Genomic DNA, 20,691 nt, shown 5'->3' on the forward strand with positions numbered 1-20,691 from the left:
GAGATTGTGAGTTGCAATATTGTAAAACTAATTCTTGAACTAGATGAGAAGAAAAGAAAGAAGATTACTCAGTTGATGTCTAACAGGATTTTCTTTTGGAGGCTGTGAAATTGTTGATCACCATAGTGGATGAACGAGCTGATCTGAAGAGAGCTGAAAGAGGAAGTACGCAAGATTTAGGGTGAACCTCTATAATTCTCATGAGTTTGATTTCTCTCTGTGTGTTTTCTAATTCCCTGATCTTGTTTCGTATGCATTTAATTATCTAAATTTTTGATCCTAACCAAAACCTAATCTGAGTTTTCAAAGCAAGTTCATCTCAGAAGTTTCGAGAAAGAACTTTACTCTTTTTGTTTGTTCGAGTCACTACAAGAAATGTCACTTTTGCCTACACATTTTTGTACTGGCAAAAGTTAGTATTGTTCTGGTAAAATAGAATTTACTAATGATGTGTTGGTAAAAAGGGGTTGGAAAATCAATGCTGGTATTAGATTTTAGTCACTGCAAATATACGCTGGTAAAACTTTAACTTCTTTGCCAGCACAGTTTGCGAAATGCGCTGGTAAAAATTACTTTTACCAGTGCAGTAGCGAACTGTGCTGGTAAAAGTGACATTTCTTGTAATGAGTCTAGTAGTGTCATAGTTTCATCTTGTTTGGTTAGAAAAGTCATAAATGACCTTGTGAATTAATGTGTATGACTAAGTGGGTAGGCTTTTACGGGTTTTTGAAACCCAACATTACATTATATATATTTTGGCCTTCATCACGGTATAGAATAATATATTTGCCTGCCATGATTGGTGCAATTATTATTATACGCCGTACATATATAAATTACATGTGATTGTTTTGCATAATCTAAGCTGAGAAAAACGCAGATCACTATTAGAGATTTTAAGGGTAATTTAACAGGAAAAACAAAACAAAAAAAATAAAGAATGTTGGATGTGAAATTTCAGATCAGCAATGTATCTTATCAGTCTCCTATATAGAGGTAAGTGGCGGGTCATCTTATTTAGTATTTCTTCTTTAAGTATTTTTTTGTTTCAAGTAAACTCAACACCAAGAAGCAATGCCATGTGAGTAATCGCCGCTATATATGCTATTGCTCATATGTAAAAACAAATTAAAACATGTCAATAATATTAATCATAATTATTATATATAATATTCAAAAATTGGAAAAGAGTCAACACTATAAAGCGTATAAAAACTAAAAAGTATGCGTACCCTTGTCCTCATTTAACTGTATAGCTCATGTATCCACAGTTCAAACCTCTACTATATATATGTATCCTAATCCCCTTCATTATTAGCCACAGACACGAAACAATTTCTCTCTCTTTCTCTCTCATATATATAATACATATATTTTAAACAAAATATGAGTATGTTAAAGCGAAGAAGTCTATCATTGATCATAATTGCTTTCATGATTGCTTCATTAGTGTGGTGTTCATGCTTAAAACCTTGCCATGCTAGGCAATGGAATCTAAATATCCCAACATGGACAAAAAACAATTATCACAAAATAGCACCAGTTGAAAAGCTTAGTGGTACTACTACTGGAAACGCTGCCGTTTTCAATGTTTTGAACTATGGAGCCAAAGGTGATGGACGAGCTGATGACACAAAGGTCAGCTTCTTCTATATTTATATAAATTATATATGATATCCATATTTTATATGCATGTATACTTTCGTTCATAATGATGAATACGCTATTTTGACCACTACATACACGAGACTTTTAGTTCTTATGATACCATATTTGATATATATAATTGTTGTCGGTTTTTGTGTCCAAAAGTGTTGACTGCTGCCCACATGAACAAAATATGTGTTGTAAAAAATTAATGGTTTAAATCCAAATCACAAAGTATAAAAACTTAAGTAGCGATCACAAAAAACTTTAACGAGTTCAAGAGTATATTCCTCTTTATTTGCAACGACAATAAAGTCAAAGCACAAATCACAGGCTGCAAGTAATAGTAGTACTGTAGTCGTTTACTAATTAATTGGTTTAATTCTCATCATATAATAATATATGTATCACTAAAACGACAGGCGTTTGAAGCAGCGTGGGCAGCAGCTTGTAAAGTGAAGGCTTCGACAATAATAGTTCCATCAGGGTCCGTGTTCCTTGTCAAACCAATCTCATTCTCTGGTCCTAATTGTCAATCGGACATTGTAGTTCAGGTGAATTAATCACAACTCTAATGATTAGTAATACCAATAATCCTTTTCAAAAAAATAATAACAATATTAACAATAATCAATTATATTATAATACTAATGTTGGTGAAAATATATATATTACTTAGTTGGATGGCAAGATTATAGCTCCAACGGGCTCTGCATCATGGGGTTCAGGTCTTCTACAGTGGATTGAGTTTACAAAGCTACAAAGAATCACAATTAAAGGAAAAGGTGTTATTGATGGACAGGGCTCAGTTTGGTGGAATGACTCTCCAACATACGACCCCACACAAGATTTGGTAATTGATTTTTTCAAAGCCAAAATCCTGAAACCCCATTACACCTTTAGACATAATTAAACTGATTAGCCATGAAAATAATCTTGTTTGTTCAGGAGGAAAGTAAAAGTGGGAAAATGCCAGGCACCAAACCAACGGTAACAGTCATTCCCTCCACCTAATAAAAGCTTATTTTCCCTTCCTCCACACATTTTCCTTGTTTTTTTCTTTTTAATTTTTGAAAGCAAAATTATATAATCATACAAATTTGTTCTGTTTGAGTGCACAGGCTCTGAGGTTCTATGGAAGTAATGGTGTGACAGTAACTGGGATAACGATTCAAAACAGCCCTCAAACACATCTAAAATTCGATGATTGTACTAATGTTCAGGTCTCCAGTGTTAGTGTTTCTTCCCCTGGTAACAGCCCGAACACAGACGGTATTCACTTGCAGAACTCTCGTGATGTGACCATCTATGGCAGCAATCTTGCATGTGGTACCTTCCAAATTCCTTCCCTCTTAACCAATTTCTTTCTCTTATACAAGTTTTTCATAACCATATCTTGTGTATAATATGAATATATTATTATGATGCAGGAGACGATTGTGTATCTATACAAACCGGATGCTCAAACGTGTACATACACAATATCAACTGTGGACCTGGACATGGAATCAGCATTGGTGGCCTAGGGAAGGGCAACACCAAAGCTTGTGTGTCAAATGTCACTGTCAGAGATATCAAATTACAAAACACATTAACTGGTGTTAGAATTAAAACATGGCCGGTACAGAGTTACAAACATCTTTTCAGAACATTATTAACAAATTATGAAGTTTCATGAATGATTTTCAAGAGTCTTTGACTGTCGTTTCCTATTCTTTTTTCCCAACACAGGGAGGATCAGGCTCAGTACAAAATGTTATGTTCTCTAACATTCAAGTATCTGAAGTGGAAACACCTATCAAGATTGACCAATTTTATTGTGACAAAAGCAAGTGTTCGAATCAGACCTCAGCTGTGGCTGTTAGAGACATACATTACATAAATATTAAAGGAACTTACACAAAGGAACCAGTGCATTTAGCTTGCAGTGATAGTTTGCCCTGCACTGGAGTATCTTTGAACACCATACAGCTGAAATCAGTCCAAGCAAGTCAGCACTTATCTGGCCCTTTCTGTTGGAAGGCATATGGACAGCTTGAAACTGCCACTGTACCTCCGGTAGACTGCTTGAAGTCCGGGGCTACAGTTCAAGCTAAGAGTGAATCTTGCTGAGCTGACTAGCTTACGCAATTCAAGTGGATCACTTACATGGAAAAGGTTTTAATAAAAGCAATACAAATAGTAGTAGTAGAAGTAGTACGTATCTATATGTATATCAACCAGCTACTTTATATTTCAAGTTGAAATACTATGAACTTACTGCCAAGCCAACATGATCATATATACTTTACATTTTATATATATAAAAGAAAAGAAAAGGTTTAAGGAATGCACATGAGAAGGGATCAAGTGAAAGTAAACATGCACAGAAACTTTTAATAATTAGTGTATACATATGATATAAGGTTTTATGTTTCTACAACCTATAGAATGATTAGGACATGGTGCATTAAAAAGGTGTCTAAAAATAGTACAAATCTTGCTCCTCAACAAGTTCCTCTCAATATTGAACACAGTTCGATGTATTTGACCTATTACATTTGTGGTGTTGCTCTTCCTAAAGATGTGAAGACATGTGAAGCTGCTTCGACCTCTATCGTTATGTGGAAAAATGTGATTCGCTACAGTTTTTGAGCATCATCAGCCCTCAGAACAACTCCAGGACCTAGAAGCTAGAACATGTTAAACCCTACAAAAAAAGAAAAGTCAAGCTCGTGCCACTGAATAATTAAAGGAGCACCCATAAGTATGATAACAGAAAAGTGATGAGAAAAAAACTATAATGAAATCCTGCAATTTCTCCTCACGTTTCAAAGGAATAGTGAATCATGATAATTTTCCAAAACCAACAGCAGCCTTCCTGATTTGGCGGGGTTCGACTTCGACCTTTTCAGGACTTGGCAAACCTGTCCTTTCCTCGTACTTTTTTTCCAGGGCCTGTCACCATTATTGGAACAAGTAAGCAAACACAAAATATAATTTGGAGTATTAAATCATGGAAGGAGAAATCTTCTATTAACTCATTTTAACAGCATCCAAACAAAAAGCAATGGCCTCAATTGCAATTGTTATGGAGAAGTAACTATAAAGATGGATTGATAACTCAAGGAAGGTAAAACAAAGACCATTGTTACTTCACCCCCCCATCCACAGATGTGGAAAAGCCAAAATGAAAAAATGTGCTGAAATAAAACTTGACATCAGTAAACATGTCTACTCACCTGCAATTGTGTACTTATACTGCTAAGAACTTCTTCAGTCATTCTATCAAAGAAGAGCACACCCTGCAAGAAGTTGCTAGCTATAAGAGAACATAGAATCATGAAAGACCATAAAACTGACCTTAGAAGATCTAAATTAATCCTCAAACAATTGCATATTCCAAGCAGGATTTTTATTCAAAAAGGAAAAAAATAAATAAACGCGACTCATGTGATGATATACCCTACAGTACACAGGTACAACTGGGACAGCTTACTTGGAGAATTATTTAGTTTGATTCAATAGTCTATACCAATCAACATCATTGCTTATACATATTGTGTGGGATGTTCTATATCGTTCTTGTTATTCTTAGGTGAGAGTATAAATATGAGTAAGCCATTTGATAAGGTAATGAATGAAAATATCAGAATTGTTTCTCTCTCTAGTTTCTCTCTGTACTCTCTTCTATGTTTCTTCCTATTCTTCTTCTTCATAATTCTATGGGGTAAACCAGCACTCAAAGTTTTGCAATTTTTGATACAAGGTCGTATTAGGTGATGTTTATTCTTCAAGAGAAAAGAGAACGTTGGTTAAAACATTTTGGACACATAGAAAGGCTTCTTTGAACATCCCTCCTTACTATGAGCACAATTTTAGATAACAGAGTTCTATCCAATATGTGGTTCATAGCCAGCTTCTTCAACTCTATAAAAGAAATATAAGACCCGACTTTAAACCATATATATACTTTACTCTCAAATCTATATTTACATCGATCAATGAAATTAAATGACTTAATATTCATAAAGAAAGGAAACAAAATCTTGAACAAAAGCTGGGAAAAAACCTCTAAATGATCGAATTCATGTTGGAAAACCCTTGCAGGAAGACCAGAAAGATTGACTGAAAATCTTGCACCATTAATGTCCCTTGCATCAATCTTTACCGATTCTGGCCTCTGCAAAAGTAAAATATACATTGTAAAATAGTCTAAAAAATTAAAGCACAACCAAAATAGCCAGCAATGTAAAACAAACTTAGATGGCACAATACTTTGCTAGACCAAGAATAAACAAACGAACCTACACTAATAAGAAAAAAACACACATTATGCACCCAAAACGTTTTAGTATTTATTGCACGTTCAGTTGTCCAGAAGCCTATTGACAATGACTGATCTAGTTATGTTATGATCGGTAGAAAGATAATGCAGATGGGTTACTAAATATGCAAGAAAAAGAATAACATTTGAAGTGAAAACACTCTGCAGCTCACTTTGGATGAATGACTGTGTCAAAAGTATATCGAATGAATATAGGAGTAGTATCTATGCATACCCTAACATCGGCATAAATTCCCGGGAAGGACAAGCAACCTTCATTAAAAAGCACCGTTTTCTTCGAAGATTTGTTAACTCTGGGATTTACAAGAACAATTTCTTCTCCTTCACCACGTTCACCAACTGGATTAAACACCATAAGCTGAACATTCATTCCAACTTGGGGAGCTGAGAGCCCAATGCCATCAGTTCTGTGGAAAAGGAAGCCAACAAGCAACAAGTATTGTTCACACTCCTGTACATTGCAATAATTCTCTATAAGTTGTACTTAAAACCAAAACGAAAAAGCTCAGAGTTTGACTCTTCTGGGTCACAGCATAACAACATCATAAACTGATATTGCAGACCCTCTTGCCAATTTGATCCCAAAAGACCCATATGAATAAATATATACATGTATATAAATCTACTTAAAAACAATTAAATTCATTTAAAACATACATGGATAACAAATTTATATCTGCAAAACTAAACTTCAAAATTCCAATTGTCCATACTCTGCTCGGTCCTTAATCTCATAACATCCCTAAACACACAAAATTCTTGCTCAAGAGTTAACAAAAAAAAAACTCACTTGTACATTACGTCGAACATTTCACTAACTAAAGTCTTCAAATTATCGTCAAAGGTTTCTATCCGCTTGTTCTTCGCTCTCAGTATGGGGTCTGGATATTCCACGATTCTTAGCGGTGCCTCAAATTGAATATCAGCAGCTAAAACATTTAACAAAAAAACAAAACTATAAATTTTGAAGTAATATCTACTGAACTGAATATTAACGAAACGTAAAACCAAATAATTAAACACAGTAAACTGTTCATCTAAACTATTTAAGCTTACAAGTAGCGACTTCATATTCTTTAGGAGAAGAGCTTCGTTTGGCCTGGGCAATGACCGGAACAACTGGAGGTTTCAATCGCTTCATGACGGAAATCCGGCCGAACTGGCGGGTTGAGGATAAACCGGTGAACCTTTGGAAGATGGCGGGAATATTCGACCGGCAGCTTCTGTAAGAGAACGAGTAGAATATCGGCTGGAGCCGAGCCGAACAAGCCATGCCCAGAAGAATTGGCGGTTGGATTTTGTGTACTGTATTGCTGTGAGAATTCGAAAAAAATAATGGAGTTTGGAGATTTATTTCAGATTTTTTTTGGGTTTTTTTCTTTCTGTAATTTGCAGTAGTGCCCCTGTAGTTATTGTCACTTTACGATAATTGTGAATAATGAAAAGTTATTGTCATTTTACCACAATTGTGAAATATGTTGGAGTGTTCATGTGCTCACATTTAATGAATTTGGATCCAACCTAAATTTTTAACTTTTTTTATTTTCTTTTACTGTGGAGTGATTTTTTTTTTTTCAAAAATAATGTGTTTTTTTTTTTAAAAAAATACTTTGTAAGTTTTATACTATGTACAGTGTTAAATTTTCATTATTGTTCCACGATTATTTTTTAGTTGTTCCACTATTATTTTAATTGCTGTGTTTTGTTATTTTACGGTTGTTTTATAAAAAGATAGTATTTTTGTAAAAAAATTCCGTGTGACAGTAAAATTATAAATTTGTACCTAAAATTCAATATTTTTGTAAAAACTCCTATAATTATTTATTAGATGTTTTTCTATTGAGTTTGATCTCATCTGTCCTTTGTTTTTCCTAGTTTCAATCTATTTTTTGGTGGTTACTGTGCATTTTCTGGCCTCGTGTGCTATGTGGCGGTGGTGATCGACCTAGATTTGGCAAATGCAGTTTGGTAGTTCTAGGTTGGGTTGATTCTCGGTTCCAACAAGGAAAGAGATTGTATTTAGTTTGTGGGGTGTGGGAGGAGGGTGCAGTTGGGATTGGGCTTGGGTTCAGACCATGGGTCTCTTTGTGACTTGTTCGGATCTGGTGTGTGGGGCTTCAAGGTGTGGAAGGATCTTTAGAAGATTGAAATTGATTGACAAATAGATGTCTTTGGTTTGCCGTTTTGATGTCTTTTTTTTAGTTTTTTATTGTTATTTCTTATTTTTTTTTTATTTTTCAATAATTGTGTTTTTCACTGCCCTACTAGATTAGTAGGGATTGTTATTTGCTTGGTGCAATATGCAAGTGTTGTTTCTTATTGGTTTATGGGTGTCTGATCTATAATTCCAAATCGTTTTGGCGAGGATATCTTGGTCTCTCTTTTTGGTCGTCAAATTTGGGGGATTTAAAATTCTTTATTGACCATTTGTTACGTACTCCAATCTTTTATGATTAAGCATTAGAACATGGTTGACTATGTTATTTCCCTGATTTAAATAATGTGGTTGTTATATTCTAATTTTTATTAGAAGATCATTGACTAATAGTCTTTGATAGGTGAATTTCATCCGATATTCATTTGGTTTGTAAATTTAATATATTTCACACTTCTTTGATACTTGATCATTGGTGACTTATTAGTTTTTTAGTTGAGATTGCTATTAGAATTTTCTTCCATATTATCATAAACGGTTTAGTATGTCTAATTTTCATAATTTTGCTCTTTGAACTATATTTTCATGTTACCGATTTAAGTATGAGTAGATATTTTTTTCTCTAAAAAAAAAAGAAGAATTATTCAAAAAAAAAAAAAAAAAAAAAACAAGACAATATGGCATTCCAGTCCTTTACCTTTTCCCAAATCCACGGTTGATCCAAAAGGGCCGAAACGGCATTCTCCATTAGTGTGCAATAAAACGACGTCGTTTGCATATAACACCAATCGGATTTTAACCGCCAGAGAAAGAATTGGGCGAGTTCACTTTAAAAAATCGTGGCCTCTGTTCCTCATTTCTTTTTCTTCTGTTCCTTCTTCTCCACCCAGGTGAGTTACTCAACCCCAACCCCAATCCCTTTTTTCCATTCTTAGAATTTTCATTTTCGTTTTACGATTCAATATTTTCAAATTCAGTAGTTGCTTGCTTTCAAATCCAACTTCTCACCTTATCACTTTGAATTATTATTTTTTAAATTTATATCTAGATCCACCTTTCTTGATATGTTTTTAAGTCTGTATCTTCTTTCATTTCATGTTTGCTTTGCAATTGGTTCAAGATTCAGATTTCGGTCTCTTTCTTCCTTTACCCAGTTCATTGGGTTTTTCGTCTATCTCAATTGTTTAATATAATATATTGAAAGTTTCGTTCCTCAATTTTGAATTGAGTTCAGTTGTTGGAGATTTTAGAAAACGTGGATCTGATTGAGGTTTTCGTTACTCGTTTTCTAGTATTTATTTTTGCTAATTTTGATTGCTTTGTCTGTTTGCTTGATCGTTAGACGGGATTAGGGTTTCGCGTTTAATTTTAATTTGCTCATTTGTTTTAATAGATTCTGAAAATTTAAGCTAGTTCTATTTAGATATTTTGCCTTTTTTCATAGTTAATTAATTGATGATCTTGAAAACGTTTTTAACTTTTTGTTTATGGGATGTTGCTTTTCAGAATTTAGAGCTAAGAAAAGGGTGAACATACAGAACATACACATTCAGAAATGGGGCTGACATTCACGAAGCTCTTCAGCAGGCTCTTTGCCAAGAAAGAGATGCGAATTCTGATGGTGGGTCTTGATGCCGCTGGTAAGACCACCATCTTGTACAAGCTCAAGCTTGGAGAAATCGTTACCACCATCCCCACTATTGGTGAGATACTCAGTTCTTATTACGACTTTGAAGCAACTGTTTTGAGCTCTTAATTGTCTTAAGAGCAAATACAATTTTGTCTTGTTATTGATGCCGGGGTTGTTCTTGCAGGATTTAATGTAGAGACAGTAGAATACAAGAACATTAGCTTCACAGTTTGGGATGTTGGGGGTCAGGACAAGGTATATGTTACATGCTATCTCTTGTAATCTTCAATCATGTTTGTGTAGAACTTGGATGTGAAATGTTACTCATTTCGCAACTTGTTACTGGTTGATCTGTTGTCGAGTGTCTGTGTTGTGGTATGTCATGTGTGTTTTGGAGGCACAACTTGTGTTTCTATCAGGTATCTATGATTGTATAGTAGATCTGTGCTTTTGTTGGTGCTAACCATTTATAATTGTTGAGCTTCCATTTATGTTGTATTCTATCAAATCCATCTTGATGTTCCTTGAAGAATTAATCAGAATTGAAGCTTAATTTTTGTTGTTGTATCATGCATATTGGAAGAAATAAAATTAACCCAGGAACTTGAAAATCAATGCCCTTTTTTTCTTATACAGATCCGCCCACTATGGAGGCACTATTTCCAGAATACTCAAGGTCTTATTTTTGTTGTTGATAGCAATGATAGGGATCGAGTTGTTGAGGCAAGAGATGAGTTGCACCGAATGTTGAATGAGGTAGTTTCTGCCTATGTCTCCTTTTTTAGCATGATTGTTCATGTTATTATTTCCATATTCCTATTCACATTTATTTTTATTTGAGTTAATACATAGACTATGAGACTTGATTAGAATATTTCAGTTAGATTTTGGACTTGTTCTGTTCTGCCAATTTTGAATGTTTTTGTTGGTGTCAATGCTTGCCAATTGTGTATCATCTGTTTTATTCTTTAGTCGTGAGGTCTTGATTTGAATGTTATTTGGGCTTCAGGATGAACTGAGAGATGCTGTTCTGCTCGTATTTGCCAACAAACAAGATCTTCCTAATGCAATGAATGCTGCAGAAATAACAGACAAGCTTGGTCTCCATTCTCTTCGCCAACGCCACTGGTAACTATTCTACTATTATTTGCCATGTAATTTTTATATGAGGAAACATTGGCATGTTTTCACGTTTATTGGGTTGCCACATCCATTTTTTTTACTTCGCCCTTTGCATTCGAAAAACAGATAAAAAATGATATGATTCAACCTCAAACCCAATTGAATGTAGTGGTTGGGATATCTCATTTGATCTCAGCAAAGTGAAAGCAAGATCTTGAATCTAGAATCATTATGGAATTGAAATGAATACACCAAGGCGCATACACAATGATAATTTCTTTTATTAACTAAAGGGCCTCGAATCCTCATATTTTCTAGTATATATAGATAATTTAAAGACCCAAATGAACCAGAAATTTGAAATGTCTTTGAGTTAAAGTGGTTGGCAAATGTATGCCGAAAAATCTTGTTTTGATGATGTATTGAGATGAGAACTATGACATGAACTCTTACTGATGCCATATGGTGTTTCTTTTCAGGTACATCCAGAGTACATGTGCAACCTCTGGGGAAGGTCTTTACGAAGGGTTGGACTGGCTCTCCAACAACATTGCTAGCAAGGCAAGTCTACAAAAATGAATTTGCTAAGAATAATTGTGTTCAGTTTCTTGAATACATTGTTTGCGGTATGTGTGCATATACTGTTTTCTGACAAACCTTCCTCGTCTTTGCAGGCATAAGGTTTGAGACAGTTCTAAGATTTTCGTGTTTTGCCAGCCACCTATGGGAAGGATGGTTTTCTTTAATTAAGTGAATATTGTAATAGCAGACAGTTTGGCTAAACTTTGGATTATGTAATTCAAGTTCAGGTTTTATAACCATCACCTTTAGCTATACTTTTTACTTGTTTAGTTGTAAGCAAAAGCTGCTATTTTATAATGGAATTATGTGAGTCGTGTTCAGGACAAGGTACAAGTTCATATTGTTTACTCTTTTCATGCCTGTTTGCTTTTAAATTGTTTGAGGCTGTAAAATTTCTACACATAGGCTACTGTCTCTCTCCTTGAATTATAAGGTTCTGAACTGTGGTGTATGCGAGCTTTCATACATACCAATAATTTGACATAAGAAGGGGTTTGAATTTCTGATTCTCCCACAGATTAAACCATAAATTTTGGTTTGCTAAAACGCAGCAATATATGTTTCTATGTGTGATTAACTTCTCGAGTCTTTTTCCCAAATAAAGTTTCGGAGACCGATAGTGAGCAAATGTAAACTGTGTTCAATTTACTAGGAGAAACACAAAGAGCTTACCAACTTTTGCAAGTCACATTTCCTAGCAAAAATAAATAAATAAATTACTTTTACAAAGTCAGGAGGAGGAGGTATACTATAGACTCTCATAGTAGTTGTTGGAAATGCAGACTAAAACGCCGTCGTACAACTGTACCCTTATCTATATGTTAGCATAAATTTGTGGTGCTCGTGACCGATTGACTCGTGTGTCCAAGCTCTCTCAAATGATCGTGCTCCTCACTGGAAACATTCTTGTGTCTTGTTTTTTTTTTTTTCAATTTAAACGCTTGCTGTTGTTTTCTCAAGCTCTAGTTTTGTTTTTTATAAACAGGATAATTTGAACTTTGTTAATGAACTGGCTACCAAAGCTAGATTGTCTGATAGCTCAGTTTCCTTTTGTGAAGGGGAGGGATTACCCCTGTGAATCCCAGAATTTTCTTTTAATTAATGAATTCTGGTAGTACACATTAAATGTAATTAGTAGTGTTTGAGCACCGAAACGATACAACAAAGTCATTCATAGGAATGTTGACAAGTGGCATATAATTAGTACCAATTTAGTGACCAACACATGTTTAATATATATGGTTTTATATTTTGTGTATTTTTCCTTTTGAATGAATACTTTGTGTACTTTTAGTACTGAGATTAAGTGAACATAGCTATATAGACACACCATCACCACCACATGGGAGAGCAAGCTCAAATGTTTGAGTGTGTCTCTATCCACGCACCACAGTGGAAGAATTTTCCACCGTTGATTACTTCTCTTTGCCAGTTGTGGTGTATGGCTTGCTTTGTATTACGAATTACAAGCATTATATTATTTTTCAGATTCCATACATATATTGGGTTTGTTTTTGTGTACTGTGTTTATTTTGGTGGCTCTCAAACTAGCTTAATTAAAGTTTCCTTTCTCCCCCACTAAAAATAATTATTGTTTTTGTACGTGGCTGGGATTAAGTAGCTAGTAGTGCTTATTAATATGAAAACAAAAATTTATTGAGCTGAAATTACATCTCCATTTCACATGTGCAACTTGTTGACCTATATGTGAGAAGACTTTTGCTGACCACTTATTTATTCGTCAAGATTTTGCATTATCAGATTATCTAGAATCTACCAGTACTAATTAACATAATGCCTGGGAGACCTGTTACATTTTTGTTTGATATATACGATGTACCTTGCTAGTGGTGATAGCAAATAATATGAGCTTTATTGTGTATTCAATTTATGTGGAGCGAAAATATCAAACCTAAGTTTCCTTTATTATGTTTCAGCAAATAAAACTACTCCAATACCTAATTTGATTGATAATTGTTACATCGTGATATGGTCATATAAGAGCATATCCATTAATTGTAGATGTCAAAATGTGAACCTCTATTTTTTCTATCCCATATCACTTTGAGATTCACATACAAATGAGCACATATTATAAAAATAATTGGAATTGGAATGGTATTATAATTAGGGAGAAAGCCAAGTTAGAGAACCACGGGGATAAATCATATTTTTTTTAGTGTAGCGTAATAATATTTTATAATTAAATAATAGTTTAATAGCGCTTAATGATTTTGAGTTCGAACTCATAATCTCTCTCTTTTTCCCATCCCTCCTTCACCACTAAGCTAACCTTAATGGCTTGGGGATAAATCATAATTAATTATTGCATATTGACACTTATGAAAGATCGTATTATTACACAACTAAGACTAGTTTCTTTCGTGGTAAGTCTTGTGGTCGCATGAAAATGAAATTAAAAATTATCGTCTATATATAGAGAGAAGTAGATAGTACATGTAGTGTTGTTGCTCTTCTAGCTCTCGACCTATATAGGTTATGGGCAAAAGTTATTAATCATCACAAGAGAGAGGGAGCGAGACTAGAAAGATAATTGGACGATCCAGATCGAACGAGAGCCATTCATCAATTTTTTTGGTTATATTTTAGTGCAAGATTATTTGGCTTTAGTTCGAAGCAAATTGGTTGTTACATATATAATTAGGTGACAGTACGAACCATATGATATATGTACTTTCATACATACGTGCCACTATCAATCTAATGCACAAATTAATTTCTTTATGTATATTGATTACTATAATAATTATTACATTATTAATTTTCGAATAGACCACGATTCATTAATTACATTTTAATTAATGTAATCATATATTTAAGTTAAGGCTAATTAGTAATTTTTTTCCCCGAACTTTGATATATACTAAATCGTGCTCCCTGAACTTTTTTGGCCGTTAGAACTTCCCCCGAACTATTGAGATTGTTAAATTTAAGGACTTTTGTCTAATTTCATTCAATTTTACTGTTTCAGTGATTGTTTATGTACTAAACCATGCTCCTCAAACTTTGATATCTACCAAATTATGCTCCTCAAACTTTGATATGTACTAAATCATGCCTTTTGAACTTTCATCCATGTTAAAATTTTTTTACTAAAATTAGACAAAAGTCCTTAAATTTAATAATCTCAATAGTTCGGAGGGAATTTTTAACGGTCAAAAAAGTTTAGGGGGCACGATTTAGTACATGTCAAAGTTCGGGTGAAAAAATTACTAATTAGCCTTAATTTAATTGTTCCATTATTAGCAATTATTCTAATATTAATCATAAAAAGAACTACGTACACATTTTAGGAAAGAATAATGATGTATGCTCTTCATTTACACATGGGAGTGTGTCTTAAAAGCATGTAAAGATATTTATTATTATTTTAAATTAAATAAATAAATAAAATAATTTATTATTATTATATTTAAATTGTTAAATTATTGATTGAATTATTTATGTAAATATAAAAAAAAATTATATTTGTAAATCAAATTTTATAGTGATTCTCAGCTAGTCATAAGTTAAATTCTAGGAAAATGCCAAGCTCGAGGGCTTAAAATGATAGCTTACTTGAACAAAACTAAGGATCTCTTAGCCCAACTAAAACACTACTCTATTCAACAAGTACCACATCTCCAACGTGGATTCCCTAGAAAAATTAACTAGTACAACAGACCCCAAAGCTCTAAGCATAATTCCTGTTGAATATCTTGCTCATCCCAACATAGGTGAAGACCAGGGGCTATTCTCTTGATAAACAATAGCCCATCATGGATGGCTCCAATAGCCCAATACCTAGAGCAAGGTATTCTTCCAGCAGCCAGGAATGAGGAGAGGAAGTTATGAGAAAAGTAGTCTGCTTTATCATCATGAATGGAGTGATGTACAGAAGAAGCTACTCAATGCCTCTTCTAAGGTGTCTCACGCATGAAGAAAGCAAGTTACTCATGGTTGAGCTACATAAGGGTTTTTGTGGCAACTACAGTGGAGGGTAAAACCTCTTAAAGAAAATCTTGAGCAAGGGTATTTTTGGCCAATAATGATTGAAGACTTGATAAATTATGTTAAGAAATGTGATAGATGTAAGAGATTCTCAAAAATACCCAGGGCTACCCTAAACAAGCTCAAGAATATACAAACGCCATGGTCATTTATGGTCCGGGGTATTAATCTCATATGCTCATTGCCTAAGGGAAAAGGTGGAGTCTAATACACGGTAGTGGTAGTTGATTACTTCACTAAGTGGGCCGAAGCAAAGCCTTTAGCCACTATTACATAAAATAAGGTTTGACTATGTGATCAAGAGCATTATTTGTCACTATGGGCTTCCACAAAAGATAGTGTCAGACAATGGAACGTAGTTTCACAATGACCTTTTTACCGACTTCTATGAAAGGCGCGAACTCGTTAAGAGTTTTTCAGCAGTCGCTCCTCCATAAGCCAATGGGCAAGTCGAGACTGTCAATTAAACTCTTAAATAAATGCTAAAAAAAATGAGATTGGCCTGAAGAATTACCCAAGGTGTTATGGTCTTACTGCACCATAAAAATAACTGCTCATACACCTTTTGCTTTGACTTATGGGTATGAAGTAATGATACCCGTCAAGCTCACAACACTATCCCATTAGAGACTCACTTACAATCAACACGCCAACCACCAGTTATTGGTTGAGTCTCTGGAAAAAAAATAGAAGAAATCTAAGCTCTGTGAGGTTGCGTATCAACAAAGGGTCGCACAGTAGTATAACTTTAAGGTTAGATATAGAAAATTCAAACCTGTATATATGGTGCTACGACGAGTATTCCTAAACACAAGAAAGGCGACAACAGAAGTACTTGGCCTTTCCTGGAAGGGTCATATGTCGTCACAGAAGCATTAGATTAAGGGAAATAAAACTAATTGAAATAATAAATTATTTTAACGAAAAAAACTAATTAAAATAATACACTAAATGGAAGGGTCATAATTCATCACAGAAGCGTTAGATCAAGTTAATAATAAATTATTTAAATAAAATAAAATTTAAAATTGAAATATTCATTTAGATGATTAAAGGAAATGAGTTAGCTAACTAATAATTTTTAATGGGTTAAAACTAATTATATTTAGTTAGTTATTAATTAATTAATATTGCTTTTTTTTTTTTTTTTTAATAAGTTTGATCATTTGTTACTTAAAAGAATTTTATCAATTAATAAATACTCACATACATATTAAGAGAGGTCAGAAAAAATATATACGATACATTATTCCCAAAAACTAGATCACTCGTATAGCTTTTTCCTTAATATAAACGTAGGGTACTAGCTTTATCAAATCTCATGTGTAGATGATAACTGATAAACAGAAATTCCTATTACGTTTGTTATGAGCCGACACTTATCTTTGAGTTTTGAGTTGTGAGACTGTTGAGGAAGGTGTGAGATTTGAAAGATTTGCCATACAAAAATATAGCAAAAGGAGTTCAAGTTTAATTTTTTTCCTTCTCTATTTTTAGTACATTTTATTTTCATGATTGTGTACCATTTTAATTATGTAAAATCACTTATAAATTTTTCAAAAATTTCAAACCACAATGCCAAAAGTAAAGTTTAAATTTGTTTTACTTATAACTATATTTTCTTATGTGTCTTATTTTTAATTTACATTATATATTATTCAGAATTTTTCAAAAATTTACTTGTGGTCTTAAATAAATTAGCACGACATACATGATTGTGAAATAAAATAAATTAAAAAAATATCTTTGTAATTATAGTAGAAATTATTGAATAAAAATTCTAATTTCTATAAAAAGATTATTTAATTGATTAATTTTTAATTTAATAAATTACAATTATTTAATTATATATCTCAATATAAGAAAACAATACTATTCATCGCAATTATATTTTCATCAATATATATTTATTATATCAACCATTAAATGATCAAGCATTAAATGATAATATTAATTGTAAATAAGTATAGTACATATATATAAATATTAGCTACCTTATATATTATTTACATTTCTTAAAATTTTGGCGAGCCATGACCACACAACCTCCTAAAGTATTTATGCTCCTGTGTAAAAGTAGATCTTACTTGTTGATCATTCTTTTACTGCAATATTTATTTAATTTGTTTATTAAAAATCAACATTTAATTATAAATAATAATAGAGATGTATATTTTTTTTGAAAGTATAATAATCGATAAGTGGAGATCACTACAAAAAAATTTACTTTTAGTTACAACAAATTAAATTTGTGATTAAAAGTAAAAATTGTGACTAAATATAAATTAATATTCTTATGTTGTGACTAAAAAATCCGTGGTTAAAAGTATTAGTCACAAAAATCACAATTTGTTGTGACTAAATAATGTGTTTTTAGTCACAATACTTATTGTGACGACTAAAAGTAAATTACTGATAACTTATATCTAAATACTATATTTTGGTCACAAGTAGTTTTTTATTGTGACTAAAAATCACATTTAATCACAAAAAAATTATAGGGGAATTACCCCATATACTATTTTTTTTCTAAATTTACGGTTTGGGTTTCTAAAGTGGTTGCAGTGCTAGTTGCAGTAGGAGTTTCTATACGATTTTTTGTTGCAATTTAGGTTGCAGCGTTAGTTGCAATATGAGTTTCTATGTAGAATTTCGTAAAAAATGTAAAAAAAAAAAAAACAAAAAAAAACTGTTTTGAAGTATAAAAATGAAAAAGCTCCAAAATCAGAGAATAAAAGTTTGTCCCAACAAATTTTTTAATGATACAGTAGAACCTCTATTCAAGAATACACTTGGGACCAAGAAAATAATATTCTAATTGAGAGGTTATAACTAAATAGAGTTACACTTGAAAAAAAAATCAAAATATCAAAAAATATCAATGTAACAAAATTAACAGTAAAAAATTCTTAATACTATATTATATTAGAATTATTTTCGAGTACATATAATATTTATACATGTACTATAATTTGAAATAAAATTATTAATTCTACATAAATAAATTTATAAAATATATGTATATATTTTTTTTTAAGATGTAATTATTCTTATATAGATGTATATTTTATTAATACGGGACTTAAAAAATGTATAACTAATTACAATATAAAGGTTATTCTTATTTATAACTGGCCCAAATTGGGACTTTATTTTTTTATAACAAATTAGAGGTTATTCTAGTATTTTTAAATAGAGGTTCTACTATATACTAGTATATTGTTACGTGCGATGCACGTATGCTATGTTTTATATTAAGTATTATATTATGAGTTCGGAAGGAAATAAATGAATCAAAAATAAATAAAAATTTAATTTAGAGAGATTTAAATAATAAATTTAAATTAAACTTTTATGTCAAGTATAATGGAGTTTAAATTAAACTACAAATGTTAGTAAAAATATATTGGAAACAATAAAAATAAGGTTATAATATATGTTACAAGTATTCCTAAGAAGATACCACTGTCAGTTTACCAAAAGCAATTTCTTCTGCAGCGCCTAATATGTACAAACTTACAAACCGGCCAAAAGCAATGAGAATTAACTAATTATTGGGCATCTAGAAAAAATAATTAATATGTACAAACTTACAAACCGGCCAAAAGCAATTTCATTTTTAAGCCTTTATCTTGTTCAAATTCGAGGTGTTAACATTTTAAGAAAATTCTGCAGCATTTCTACATATAGATTATCCAATGTTGTTTGAGCTTCGAAATAATTCTGCTGAGAGAGTCTCTCATTGTGGGGTGTTAGAGTTCACATCAGAGGAAGGCATTATCTGTATGCCTTGTTGGGTATGGATGGTTATTTTTTTTCGTGTTACATTTAGCGTCTTTTGTTACATACTAATTTAGTACTTTTCAAAATTAGATGATGGAAAATATGAGATTAAAAGAGGGAGATTTAGTGCGTTTAAAGATTGTTTCTCTTCGAAGAGGAAAGTATATTAAATTGCAACCGCATTGCAGTGACTTTCTGGACATTTCAAACCCAAAAGCAATGTGAGTCTCCAATCCATCTTTATCATAAATACTATATCATAATGGGAAAACTTGTGTTATTAATTGTGTGAAATCTGCTCTATGAACTGCAGTTTAGAGACCAAACTGAGAAATTTTACGTGTTTTTATCAACTGGAGACACTATCATGGTTGCTTACAACAACAAAAAATATTACATAAATATTGTTGAAACAAAGCCATCTCATGCTGTGAGTATTATTGAAACAGATTGTGAGGTGGATTTTGCTCCTCCGTTGGACTACAAGGAACCCGAGAGGCCTATCCAACATGTTCCTCCAAGCAAGCCATTTAGAAAAAATAATTATTTATATTGGTGTCATGATAATTTTCCTCTGTTCTATTTGACATTGTTTTTATTTGACCTTTAATTTAAAACCGGATCACAATCCGGTTTTAAATTAAAGGTGTAAATTTTACCAAAAGCAATGAGAATTAACAACTGATGATTGCATTCTGTTTCAATAGGTGAAATTGAGAGAGAGGCTTTTGTTGTGTTTGCCTGTATGGGTGATGAATGGGTTAATCGTAAAGATAGTTTAATTTTTTGGGTTTAATTATTGGGTTTATTTTTTGAAATTTGAATAACGCAGTGTAAAAAAATTTCAAAAATTGTAGTTTGTTAGAGAGATATGTGAGTTAATCGTAAATATTATTTAATTTTTTGAGTTTAATTATTGGGTTTATTTTTTGAAATTTGAATTTAGCCGTGTAAAAAAATTAGGATTAGTTAGAGAGATATGTGGGTAAGATATTTTTTTTAATTTAAAAAAAGATTGTTTAATTTTTTGGGTTTAATTATTGGGTTTATTTATTTGTTAACGTTTAACGTTAACAGTCTGTTAAGTTAATCGTAAGGGCTAAATAAATAAAAAAGAATCGTTAAATCAAGAATCGTTAAACCAAAAATTACCGTTAGATAGGCACTTTTAATATAGAAAGATATATGGTTGAAATTTGAAACTAATTATGTCATTCTCTATCATTGCGTAAAAAAAAATTTAGTAAAAATTTGAGTGTCACATCGTTTCTCTTCAATTATATGGTTATAATTAATTAAACATTAATTATGATCGTATATAACTTTTGTGTGTGGAATAAGAGAGTGACAGTCATTATTACCTTTTAAGAGATGGGAGAAGAAAGATATTAGTTAAAGGTATATATACTTAATTAGTATTATTTTTGTTGAAGT

The 20,691-nt window shown here is 32.3% G+C and overlaps 3 protein-coding genes and 1 pseudogene across 4 annotated transcripts; 3 read left to right on the top strand and 1 right to left on the bottom strand.

The window, feature by feature from the left end:
• The first annotated feature begins 1,136 nt into the window (after nucleotides 1–1,136).
• LOC115698648 (polygalacturonase At1g48100) lies at nucleotides 1,137–4,244 on the top strand. The gene is made up of 7 exons (XM_030625778.2): nucleotides 1,137–1,638; nucleotides 2,070–2,201; nucleotides 2,327–2,500; nucleotides 2,596–2,637; nucleotides 2,769–2,976; nucleotides 3,078–3,268; nucleotides 3,379–4,244. Exons 1-7 carry the CDS (start codon nucleotides 1,387–1,389, stop codon nucleotides 3,757–3,759), a joined length of 1,380 nt encoding a protein of 459 aa, XP_030481638.2. The 5' UTR covers nucleotides 1,137–1,386; the 3' UTR covers nucleotides 3,760–4,244.
• Nucleotides 3,998–7,353, bottom strand: LOC115698649 (peptide deformylase 1B, chloroplastic/mitochondrial). The gene is made up of 7 exons (XM_030625779.2): nucleotides 7,031–7,353; nucleotides 6,765–6,903; nucleotides 6,189–6,381; nucleotides 5,699–5,809; nucleotides 4,869–4,931; nucleotides 4,455–4,584; nucleotides 3,998–4,336 (listed from the first exon to the last, which is right to left on the bottom strand). Exons 1-6 carry the CDS (start codon nucleotides 7,245–7,247, stop codon nucleotides 4,474–4,476), a joined length of 834 nt encoding a protein of 277 aa, XP_030481639.2. The 5' UTR covers nucleotides 7,248–7,353; the 3' UTR covers nucleotides 3,998–4,336; nucleotides 4,455–4,473.
• A 1,487-nt stretch (nucleotides 7,354–8,840) lies between these two features.
• On the top strand, nucleotides 8,841–11,789 carry LOC115698650 (ADP-ribosylation factor 1). Of its 2 annotated transcripts, XM_030625780.2 has the most exons (7): nucleotides 8,841–9,019; nucleotides 9,636–9,832; nucleotides 9,944–10,014; nucleotides 10,396–10,515; nucleotides 10,769–10,887; nucleotides 11,361–11,442; nucleotides 11,556–11,789. In XM_030625780.2, exons 2-7 carry the CDS (start codon nucleotides 9,685–9,687, stop codon nucleotides 11,559–11,561), a joined length of 546 nt encoding a protein of 181 aa, XP_030481640.1. In that variant the 5' UTR covers nucleotides 8,841–9,019; nucleotides 9,636–9,684; the 3' UTR covers nucleotides 11,562–11,789. The 2 variants fall into 2 exon arrangements, with proteins under 2 accessions (XP_030481640.1, XP_060957910.1); XM_061101927.1 differs by having other exon boundaries at nucleotides 11,361–11,789.
• A 3,509-nt stretch (nucleotides 11,790–15,298) lies between these two features.
• On the top strand, nucleotides 15,299–20,039 carry LOC133029043 (uncharacterized; annotated as a pseudogene).
• Nucleotides 20,040–20,691: the final 652 nt, after the last annotated feature.

The sequence above is a fragment of the Cannabis sativa genome, chromosome 8 (genome assembly GCF_029168945.1).
Source record: "Cannabis sativa cultivar Pink pepper isolate KNU-18-1 chromosome 8, ASM2916894v1, whole genome shotgun sequence".
Taxonomy (NCBI): Eukaryota; Viridiplantae; Streptophyta; class Magnoliopsida; order Rosales; family Cannabaceae; genus Cannabis; species Cannabis sativa.

Bases quoted from the DNA above. Each gene is read 5' to 3' on its own strand.
- LOC115698648 (XM_030625778.2), top strand. From the start codon at position 1,387: ATGAGTATGTTAAAGCGAAGAAGTCTATCATTGATCATAATTGCTTTC. The intron at 2,501-2,595 runs GTAATTGATTTT...TTGTTTGTTCAG, and splicing joins ACGACCCCACACAAGATTTG to GAGGAAAGTAAAAGTGGGAA. The intron at 2,638-2,768 runs GTAACAGTCATT...TTGAGTGCACAG, and splicing joins TGCCAGGCACCAAACCAACG to GCTCTGAGGTTCTATGGAAG.
- LOC115698649 (XM_030625779.2), bottom strand. From the start codon at position 7,247: ATGGCTTGTTCGGCTCGGCTCCAGCCGATATTCTACTCGTTCTCTTAC. The intron at 6,904-7,030 runs GTAAGCTTAAAT...TAAATGTTTTAG, and splicing joins AGAATATGAAGTCGCTACTT to CTGCTGATATTCAATTTGAG. The intron at 4,932-5,698 runs GTTTTTTCCCAG...AACTTCTTGCAG, and splicing joins ATGAATTCGATCATTTAGAG to GGTGTGCTCTTCTTTGATAG.
- LOC115698650 (XM_061101927.1), top strand. From the start codon at position 9,685: ATGGGGCTGACATTCACGAAGCTCTTCAGCAGGCTCTTTGCCAAGAAA. The intron at 10,015-10,395 runs GTATATGTTACA...TTTCTTATACAG, and splicing joins ATGTTGGGGGTCAGGACAAG to ATCCGCCCACTATGGAGGCA. The intron at 10,516-10,768 runs GTAGTTTCTGCC...TTTGGGCTTCAG, and splicing joins TGCACCGAATGTTGAATGAG to GATGAACTGAGAGATGCTGT.